At 44.4% G+C, this 11,095-nt stretch overlaps 1 protein-coding gene across 1 annotated transcript; it reads right to left on the reverse strand.

Annotated features, from left to right (window-relative positions):
• Window positions 1–6,511: 6,511 nt before the first annotated feature.
• On the reverse strand, window positions 6,512–8,707 carry HOXC11 (homeobox C11). Its single transcript, XM_010565069.1, has 2 exons — window positions 8,032–8,707; window positions 6,512–6,744 (listed from the first exon to the last, which is right to left on the reverse strand). Exons 1-2 carry the CDS (start codon window positions 8,705–8,707, stop codon window positions 6,512–6,514), a joined length of 909 nt encoding a protein of 302 aa, XP_010563371.1.
• Between the last annotated feature and the right edge of the window lie 2,388 nt (window positions 8,708–11,095).

An 11,095-nucleotide genomic window follows, 5' to 3' on the forward strand; every position in this document is an offset into this window, starting at 1 on the left:
AGAGAGAATTATTTCTAGCAGAGGTGGGGAAGTCCGGGTGGGAGCTCTGGAAATGTGGATTATTGCTCGTTTGGAAAATTAAAGGTGATTTTGGGGTGTTTTGGATTTTTTTTTTTTTTTGGTCTGGGAAATGCTGGTGGCTGTGCTGCGGTTTTTAAGCTGCAAAATCACTGAGCGGATGATGGCAATGCGGATTTTGGAGAGCCCCTTTCATGAACTTAAAAAAAAAAAAGTGAAGTTGAAAGAGGCGAAAAGTAACGATGAAAGGTAAAAATTGAAAACAATGAAGGACGTGCTAAAATGTGGCTCTGCCTTGCAAGTTAAGAGCAAACCTCAAAGAATTCCTATTTTTCACATATGACGATAGGAAAATGATTTCTTTCAAACTTTGTTAAAACGCTGATAATTTAACAGGCGCCTTTGAAGCGGCAACGCCGGTCTGCTGAGCGCTTCAAAATAAACATTATTGTTTCAATTACAATTTTAACAGAATATGGAGAGCACGGCGAGGACGGGAGATTAACACTCACGTTTCTCCCTGAGAAAGAAAAAGCAGCAACTGGGGGGAAAAAAGCCCCAATAAATACAAATTTCACACCTATAGCACGGAAATAAGCTGGAGATAGTGGAGCTAAAGCCTGACCTTTTAATTTCGCTATATTTGCTTAAATTTGGGGGGCTCTACCTTCTAAACACAGATACCGCCGCAGAGGGTGAGAGTACTGAGAAACATATGTGCAGGGAGAGAATTTTCTTTACAAACCACTGTAATTCTCCTTTTTTTTTAATTTTTAAATATTTTTTTCCATACCTGCAGCCCTCATCCCGAGAGATAACTTCGCCTATCTCCTGCTTTCTTAATCACATGCTCTTCGCAAACCCCAAAGAGTTTCGGCTGTTTTAACCGTCATTTGTACCGTCACATACGGTTTATATCAAGCACATCTTTAAAGCAGAGGACTGCAGATTTTCTTGAGCATGTATCACTTAATTCAAAGAGAGGAATTAGGCCGCTTTTTAACAATTAAAACGAACGAATTTACTTTGCTACTTGTAGCACATAAACAATTGTAATGTTTACATTAAGTCTTCCCCCCCCTTTTTTTTTTTCCAAAATGAATAAAGTTTTTTATGGGCTCCATCAGCAATATGTTCCAGCCTAATTCCTCAACTCCAGATTAAAAAAAAAAAAAAAAAAAAAGGCAAGCCTTATGAGGTTGCAAACCGCATTCTCGTGGTTTCATGTTGTAATTTAGAAGTTATCAAAAGCAGAGAAACGTGCTTCCATCTAACATATGCTGTGCATCCCTCTATCCCCCAACTTTATGAAAGGCGGATAAGCCAGGCCTTAATGAGCCGCCATTTTGGGGCAAAATAATATAAGTCATATTTTTAACATATTGCCGGAGAGCGGAGGGGCAGCGCAGCCCTGAGCCTCCCCCCACCCCGGCCAGCGTCTCCTTTTTTGGGGGGCTATTTATTTTTAGGGAGGTATTTATTTGGGGGGCCTATTTATTTGGGAAGGCCTATTTAGTTTTGGAGGTCTATTTATTTGGGGGGGTCTACTTATTTTTAGGGAGCTCTTTATATTTTTTGGGGGGGTGTTAAAAACTAAATCGCAAGTTTGCAAACGCTTCGCCTCAAATCCGCAATTCCTTCCCCAAAGTTTTTCCCCTCTCCCCCCCCCCCCCCCCCCCTCCCTCCCTTCCCCTCCCTCCTCCTTTTGCCGGTGGCTTTACAATATTTCAGCAGCAAATTCGCCGCCGGTCCCCCCTCGGCAGAGCGGTGCTTCAGGAGAACCAATTTAATCGCCTTTCGCCAAGGTTATGGGCCACCGGGGTCCCTGGGAGGGGGCTCCAGGACCTGGGAATTGCTGCCTGCTCTGCCTGTACCAGCCCTGCCTCTCCGTCGGGAGCAGCTATTGCTCCTATAAAAGTTCCTCGTACACAAATAAATGAATTCACCCCAGGATCCACAGGCGAGGATTAGCTCAATTGATGGTCGATTCGAGTCCACTTGCCAAAACCACTGGCTTTCTTCTTCGCTTTTGCGAAATCCCGGCTCTGGCCAAGTTGCAAACCAACGTCAGACCCGTGAGGAAAAGTGGAAATGGTCAAAAGGATGGAAGTGGTCAAAAGGCAGGATTTCCCCTCGTGGCTATTGGGTGCCGCTCTCGCGGAGTTGCTCAGCTGAAAGTTGTTTATTTACAGGCCACCACGGAGGTTTCGCCTTAGCACACAGTCAAGTTTACGTGCTCCTGCCCTGGCACCTTCGGGAGAGGCTGCGGGGGCCGTGGGGTGCTGTGGGTGCAAGTGGGTGCGTGTGCGTGGGGGTGCGCAGCCCCGTCCGACACGGCGAGGATCTCTGCGCCCTTTAATCCGGCATTTGCAGCTCTTACAGATCCCCCCTCCCCAGTCACGCTTCTTTTTTTTCTTCTTTTTTTCCTTCCCCCCCTTTCTGTCTTTTCTTTTTTCCTTTCTTTTCTTTTTGTCTCCTTTCTTTTCCCCCTTTCTTTTCTTCTTTCTTTTTTTTTTTTCAAAAATGGAATTAATTTTCTTTGTATAGAAGCCAACATAATTGAACATTATTATCCCGCAAGAAGCCAATTAGAAGCCGGCCCCCTCGCCTCCTTAGCTCTCTGCAATATTTCACAACAAAGTCACCCAGAGCTGCTTCCAATATGTTGTGTATGAAATCCAGGGAGCAATAGGAAACAGGTTGGGTTGGTGTGTTTGTACGTCACACGGAAAGGGCCTTCGTAATTAGTCTGGGTGTCATTAACGTAGAGCACAGAGCGAGCTCCCCAGCCTATGAGGGAGGCTTTATTGTGATGGACATCCGAGGTAGGAATAAAGTTGATGGAAAAGCCTAAATGCGTGCTGGGAATTAAAAAAAAAAAGGGGGGGGGGAGAGGAAAAACTTGTAAAACTTTTACGCCAAACAAAGTTATAAAAACTTTTCATGCGTTAAGATATCAAAAGGTTTATAACAATAATAAAGAGTGTGTGCCGTGTGTGTTAAACCTGCTTCGAAATGCATTAAATGCTGCGCGGCTGAGTTAAATATTAAGCATCATAAACGCCACGCGGGGTTCAAAATCAGAGTTTGGGGCTGGGTTTTTTTCCTTCGGGGGAAAAGTGTGGGGGTCCCCACCCTGACCCCCCCCGGCTCCCTGGAGGCGGGGCGGCCGGGGAGCCGCGACCCTCTCTGATTCCGCTTTATTACAAAAGGGTTAAAGGTGATGGACTTGACTTTATTGAAGTTCAAAGACATCATATATTCACATTTTTCTTCCTGTGGGGCTCACTCCCACCCCTGCATCCCCCGGCCAGCCTCGGAAAACCCCTCGCCATGGCAATTTGGGGGGTTCTGCCCTTAAATAGTAGCCGGCCCCCCAAAAAACCCGGCGCCGGACCCTCCCCTCGCCCTGCCGCGTATGTCACCCTCCCTATAGGTGCACGCTGCCGAGATACATATGTCTCAGCCCTGTTCTGCTTGTACGCTCCCCATTGTGGTACCCAAAGCATCTTCAGTGCCCCCCCCCGTCCTCCGCCAGCCCCTTCTCCCCCCCTCCCCAGAACATTAACAGCCCTTTTCCTACATGGCACTGATGCTTAATGCTGCTGTAAACTCCCACATGGTCTATAAACTTGGATTTTACAACTAGCATTCCATTTTAGCTCGCGAAAACTTTGAACTAGGCCTACAGTTTCATTGTGCTGCAGTTGAACTGGAGCCTTGGAAAAGGCGGGGGGGGGAGAAAGGGAGGGAGGGGGAGAGAGGGGAAAAAAAAATTCCCTGGGCAAGACTCCCTTATTTGTTTACTATTTACTGCGGAAGTCTTTTCCTTTAGCCAGACGGGGTAATTAAGAAAAATTAAGCTGTTTAGTGCTGCAGTCTTTATTACAATGTCTAGACTAGCCGCTTTTGTCCGGACAGCCGCTGCTGTTACGGAGCATTAACTGCCGCTTCTGACCTCCCGATATTCACCTTATTGCACCTCTCTTTAGTTTTCCTAACCTTGGGAAGGTTTGGCAAACACTCATTAAAGAAAGGTGCTTTTTTTTTTTTGCTTTTTTTTTTTTTTTCGGGGGTGGGCGGTGGAGGATAAGCCCCCTCCTCGGGCTGGTCCCGGCGTGCAGCTACATCTGCCAGGAAGATGGCTCCTATCTTCGTCTTGTCTATTTTACTTCGCAGCCGGCAAAAAAAAAAAAAAAAAAAAAAAAAAAAAAAAAAAAAAAACCCCCCCCTTTCCCCCTAGTTTTTTGAATGAAAAGCTTAGGCGAGATTTTAGGCCGGGGACAAGCATCCTTTCAGCAGGCAGGCTTTGCAAAAATAAATAGAAAATAAAGAAGCGTTTTGCTATCCACGGAGCCCCTTTTTCTTCCCTTTCCCACTCTTTTAATGAGAAACATGCCTCTGAACATCCTTTCAAGATCATATCGTGACGGGTCTATCACGAAAGCTTGAAGTTGGTTTGCGTTTAATTGCGCGGGGGGGGGGTAAGGGTGTTTGGATGGGGGCAAACGAAGAGCATTTTTGTGGGTTTATCATTTTTTTTCCCTACCGTTGTCAAATAAAATCAGAAGACACCATCAAAGGGTTTTTCATTCAACAGGGTTGTATTTAAAAGCAAGTATGAGAATTTTACAAGAACACGCTCAATGGATGGGAATATAATGTGCTGTTTCTTGGCTGCTGGGGGTTTTATTCCCCCCTCTTTGTCCCCCCCACCCCCCCGCCCTCGTCCATATGCGCAATCCCATCCCTCCACATCAGAAAGCAGGAGAGCATCCAGATTGGAAACCTCAAACATAAACCACCCCCCCCCAAAAAAAACCAACCCTTCCGAATTGTTGTATGTACACAAAATACATGCACCACATCACCAACGGCATCTTCGGGATTTCTTTGTCCTCGAAAACGTTGTGTTGCTTTCGGACACTGCGAGAAAAAAGTCATTGTGCAAACAGGGGGGGGAAGAAAAATCACTTTTATGCCCTGTGCCTGGGAGTTGAACTTGTTTTCCTTAAGCAGGAATTTAAGGACTTGACTTTGCATTTGTGCTTTGTAGGTATAAGGTATCCTTGACTTATGGAAATGCAGCTCGTTTCTCGGTGTAATTAGAGTTTCATTCTTTTTTTATTATTATTTTTTTATTTTTTTAAGAAGACTAATATATTGTTCTCAAAAAAATGCAAAAAGATTAACTACAACCGGAAAACAGCGAAAGACATCTGGACCCAAATTCAGAGTAGGATTACTGGGCCAAGAAAAATCCTATAAATTTCAGTTCGCTGATGAATACAATGAACTCCACACCAAACGTGTACTCCAAGGTGGAGGTTTCATATTAATACCCGTGCTATTAGAGCAGATTGCAGTGAGTCCCATGAATATGGAAGATGATATTTCTGATATGCATTCAGGTATTTAAACTCCTATAGAAAAAAAACCCCCACACCACAATGACCGCAAAGAGGCTTTTAAGAGGGGAAATTCTAATAAAATGGTCAAATAAAATCATAATGTAGAACAGCTTGCAATGTCTTTATTTGCCACAGAATTTCACAGAGTATCCCGGGGACTCACTTTACATACACAAAGAATTTTTCTTAATTATTATTCTTTTTCAGGATTTTTTTTTCTCTTGTTGTTCTTCGTCTCCCATTTCCAGGGGAAAAAGAAAAAAAAAAAAAAAAAAAGAAAGCACTACGAAATTTATTTACAAACCATTTCAGAGACAGTTATTGCAAATGTATTTTCGTATGGATTCCCCCCCCCCGACTCCAAATGTAGAAATGATACTGCAGAGAATATATATATATATATATATGGATATATACGCGCACACACTCCCAGATATATATGCATATATATATTTTTAGAGAGAAAGGGTGGATGGGGAAGGTGGAAATAATGATCTTCCTTAGAACAGAGATGAGCGGGGTGGGTGTGAATGTGCACACACGCGCACACACAAGGACACACATGTCTGTGTGTGCATACACACACACACACACACACACTCACACACTCACCCCAGATGAAGTGATTTGATCCTACAGGGAGACTTTGGCCGCTCTTGTGATAACACAGCTGCATACTGAAATCACCGTGGTAGTAACACACAGCACTGCGGTTTATTCAAATGGACAGGGTGCCTAGATAATAATAACAATAAAAATAAAAATAAAAATAATAATAATAATAATAATAATTAAAAAAAGGGGGAATCCCAACCTGTTCAGGAAAAAACAAACCAAAAAAAGGCAAAAAAAAGAAAAAAAAGTTAAATAAAACGTTCATGGAATTCAAGTCCTTGAAGCGGGAACTGAAAGAAAATCTCACTCCTTTTGTTACTCAGCACTGTCCCAGACATACAAATATAAGTAACGAAAAGGCTTAAACTTTGAGGTTGCTTTGTCGACTCAAAGGGCAAACCCATGCTCGCAACTGTTCCTCCTCAATACACATACACTTCACCAGCAGAGGGGATTTCAAAAGATGTTCACAACAAGGGATTTCCAGAGAAATACTGCAGGCGGTCTCTGCTTAATTTTTTTTCTTTCATTCTTCTGTTCTGAAACCAAATTTTAACCTGTCGGTCAGTAAGATTTAACATCCTAGACAACTGGAGCCTTTTTTCTTTGTTTATATAGACATTGAAGAAAAATTCTCTCTCTAGCTCTCTGATCTGGAATTTCGAATAGGGGCATCTCTTCTTCCTCGTTCTGGGAGCACCTTAAAAGAACCAGAAGGCAGGGTAAATATCCTAAGGAAATGCAAGACACAGACTCATCTTCACAGCTGACCAGATAGATAGGAGCAGCTTGATAACTCCAGTTATTAACGCGGGGGGAGATATCTTCCAGCAGTTCGCCTATTGTTAGGGGTAGCAGAGGTGAGGTTACACAGGGTCTTAAGGACCGTGGTGTAATTATTTTCCCACTGCACGGGGCTTAACGCAGGCACATGCAGACACTTTCGGTGCAGATAGGTTATTTTTTTTAAATAAAGAACAGCCCGGGACTGGAGGCAGCAGGCTGCTGGAGCTGGGTTTAGAGAGGCTCGGGGGCGGGGGGGGAGAAAAACCCACGCTCAGCTGCAAATCTGTTATCTGTATAGAAACAGCATGAGCAAGGTTGGAATTAGAGGAACTAGATATTATGTTCCGCATAAGTTTTTGATTAACTCCAGTCCTTGCCACACACGCAAAAAGGAATCAAAGTAAAAGAGAACTTAGCATCTGAGCTGCAAAAGGCGACTTGCATCCCGAAAGCAAATAGGAAAACAAAACAACCCTCCCCTCTTCCCAAAAGAGCCCCACGCTGAACGCTAACTTGCAAAGTTGCCTGGATCCAGCCTTTAAAAAAGCTCCTCTAAGACTGCCTAGAATATGTGAGTGCATACAAAAAAACCCCCAGAAGACCCAAGGAAACAACCACGTAAGTAAAAGCCCTTCCTGACAAAAGCTAGGCGCTCCACTAGGCTTGGAGGAGAATAAATGCCACTTTAAACAGAAAAGTCGAAGAAAATGCTCGGCTTTGCCTGCAAATTCGGCAGATTTCCCCCGTAGCACTGCACCCCCACCAAGAGAAAAGACTCGACATACAGTTTTAATTAAAAAGAAAAAAAAAGGAAAAAAAGCCGCCCCAAACATTTTGCATGCATCTTAATGCCTAAAAGCAAGCAGAGGCAGCTAAAGTAGTGTTCTGCCCAATTGCCTTTTACCCTCAGCAACCCGGGACCAAATCCTTTTAAAATGCTCATGTAAGTTCATGATCAAAGTTAATATTTGTCACGATGGTGTGCTTTTAAAATTTCACAGACTCTAAGATACTGTGTCTGCGCCTAACATCTCCATTTTTTTCAAAGAGCTTTTCCCATCGTAAAAATTCTTCTCGTTGGAAGAAAGAGCTTTGTAGGTTATAATAAAATCCTTTGAATGCTTATAAAACTCCACATAAAATTTGACCGACAAAACACACGGGCTAGTCCCTTAACCTTTCCATTTACTGCTCTACCTACTCGAATTGCTGCTTTTGCTTCCTTCCTTGGTGACAGAAGAGGACGAGGCTGAAGACCCTGGGTTTGTGTTTTCCTCCTCATCTTCCGGGTCTATACCTTGCTCTCCGCGGGATGACAGTGCGTGGGCTTGGGACTCTGCCTCCACTTTGCCCTCGCCCTTCTGCAGGCAGGGCTCGCTCGGGTTTTCCGCCCCGCAATAGGCATTTTCGAAGAAGCGGTCGAAACCTTGGGGCAAGACAGTGTTTTTGTTCATGCTGGTGTAGAATCCCGTCGATGCCGGGTGGTTGGAGCTGGGGTGGTGGTGGCTGTACACGCTCTCGTTTTTCATTAGCATTTCGGTCATGGTGGAAGGCGGGATGCACTCTCTATGCATCAGATCTTCTGCGGAATAACACGAGGCGTAATTGCTTCGGTGGTGCCATTTACTTGAGGGGTCTAGACCATAGGAGACCTCTCGCACGGGCTGCACTTGCGAGAGGTTGGTGGAGTAAGGGTAGGAGATTTGGCGAGAGGGGGCCTGTGGCAAGAAAGATGACACAGTTGAAAATTCAGGGACGTAATAGGTACAGCTGGGGAGGTAGAGATTAGAAGCGCAACCTGCCCTTTCTCCAAACTCGGCGCTCCGCTCCTTACGCGACTGGGAGCAGAAGTTGCCCAGGTTCACCGAGTTAAACATCTTTCTCCTTTTCTTGCTCCTATAGCTAGATGTTTTGGATCCGATGTGCGGAGGGGAAAAAATTTGGGAAGGCGAGATGACGCGCTATCCGTCTTAGTCGCTCCGGAGGACACGTGATCCAAAGTAGATATTGTCATATATCAGTTTGGAGCACTTAGATGCGTAGGAGTGGTTCACTTAGGTAAGATCTCAGAGGTTCAAACGATTGGTTTGCAAACACCGCAGAAACATTATGAAAATCAATTGCAGATTTGTATTCATTTTCCCGAAGGCACACCCCTTGTAAGCATTCACAGCAGAACAAGTACAAGGGGCGGCTTGTGAAGTTGCTGCTTTTTTTTTTTTCCTTGCCTTTTTTTTTTTTTTTCCTTCCCTCCTCTCCTTCCTATTTGGATTCCGCTTGCTGCTTTTCAGCAGGGTTTGGAGATGGGGTGGGGGCGATTTGGGCTGGGGAGGGGGGGGGAGAGGGAGGGTCTTAGGGAGCTCGAACGGGGTTTTTCCAGCCTTTTTTTAATATTTCAATTACGCTGATTATTATAATTTATTATTCTGGCTATTTCTATCCTTAGAAGTGTTCCTGCGTAGACTTTAGGTAGCTCAATAAAATCGCTGGAGACGCAGAAGTAAGTTTTCCAACATTTCTCGAAACCTTGCTGCAGGCGGGAATGCCCAGCTCTTCCTACAGCTGGGCTGCTAAATTATAAGTAAATCTCTATCTATCTCTCTATCTGGGAGCGAGGGGGTTGGTGCTAATTAACAAGCTTCTAACATACGCTAATTATGTTGATCTCTGTGTGCACATCAACTATACATCAACCAAGTTGGCATGCTTTATGGAGAATATACCATTTAAGCAATGACAGTGTGCGGGGGATCGTGTAAAGTTTCCAACTTTAAAGTTAAAGCAGGCCTGGCTTAATGACTTTTGATATCGAATTAGCGATATATCAAGGAATAGAACAAATGAATTAAGTCAATGTCTAATAAATATTCGAAAACCTCCTTTAATGTTTGGTTAAATATTTATTACGTAAGAGTGGCATATTGAATATTTAATGCAATTGTTTATTGTCAATCAATGAATGTACTTTCAGCAATACTCTCATCATTTATTCTTCCAGCTGAATTAAAAAAGATATTCTTATTAAAGTCATTTGTCTTCTATCCCGTGCCCCGGGAGCCTCCTCTTTCGCTGTCCTTCTGCGTTTTCCTACGAAAAAACAGGGATACCGAAGTGCTGCCAGATATTTTGCGAGTTTGGCAAAGAATTATTTGGCGGGGGAAAAAAATTTCTGGGAAAAAGAAAAAAACCTCTTCTGCAAACCCTCTGGAAAGGTGCACCTGAAGGACGCGTAACTTCCGCGGTACCAGGCTCCGAGGCGTCAGCCCGCCGCCTTTAAACAGTCTTGAAGGAACAAAATCGCCTGCAACAATTGGGCGCTAATCGGGTTTTCACCTGGATTAGAAAGCATCTGCCTGGGCTGGGAAATATTTCTCTGCCGAGCAGAGGTGGCTGCTTTCATCTCTGTATGAAAATATGGCAGCGCACCCACCCCCCGGCCCCCCCTTTTTTATCCTTTTCTTTACGGGATGCCACTTAGGCGGTTTTTTCCCCTTGAATTATCCCTTTTAAAACGCCCAGTAAAAGGAAGAATAAACAAAAATATTTAATTGTCCACACATAAACCCCAACTAAAGTCCGTCATGGGATCTATTTGGTGGTGGGCTGAATACTCAGAACAAAACTAACGCACCAGGAGAGAGGGAGACGCTTTTACAGAGAGGATCTTGTCAAACCGAGTCGCAGTAAATTCAAACAGCAAGAAGGAAAAAAAAGGCAAATCTCAGCCTTAGAGCACTGAGCCTTGGGAGCAGAAAAAGCCTCGACGGCTGCTTGGGTTTTCGCTTTGCTCCCCGAAAAAACAATGCGTAAACTCACCCGAAAATAACCAATTCCCCAAAAAGGAGCATCAGAGGGTCCCAGCCCTGCTCGGGGATGTCCCTCTTGGAGCTGGGCATCCCTGGGCAGCTCCTTTTTCACCTCGCTCTTCTCTATTTGATTTTATTTCAGTTGCTAGCACCCAACTTGCTGTTTGCATTTGAACCGGGGGGGGGTTGCTTAATTCCGAGGCGAGATCTAGAGAAATGGGGAGGAAAACGCACCTCGAGCAACCGGGCGGAGGGTGCAGCCTCTGCTAAAAATATAAATACCCTGCAATTCTGCAGCAACGCAAGGAGGGGGGCGGAGGAAATAAAGTTGATTTTAATGGAAGAAAACAGCCTCGCAAGTCCGTACCTTGCAGCCGAGCAGAGAGCAAAGGATTTCGAGATGCCTGAGCAAAAAATACAGTGGCTATTTCAGTAGAGCATTCCAAACTATGGTGCTTA

This window comes from Haliaeetus leucocephalus, unplaced genomic scaffold (assembly GCF_000737465.1).
Source record: "Haliaeetus leucocephalus isolate CR32 unplaced genomic scaffold, Haliaeetus_leucocephalus-4.0 Scaffold186, whole genome shotgun sequence".
NCBI classification, from domain to species: Eukaryota; Metazoa; Chordata; class Aves; order Accipitriformes; family Accipitridae; genus Haliaeetus; species Haliaeetus leucocephalus.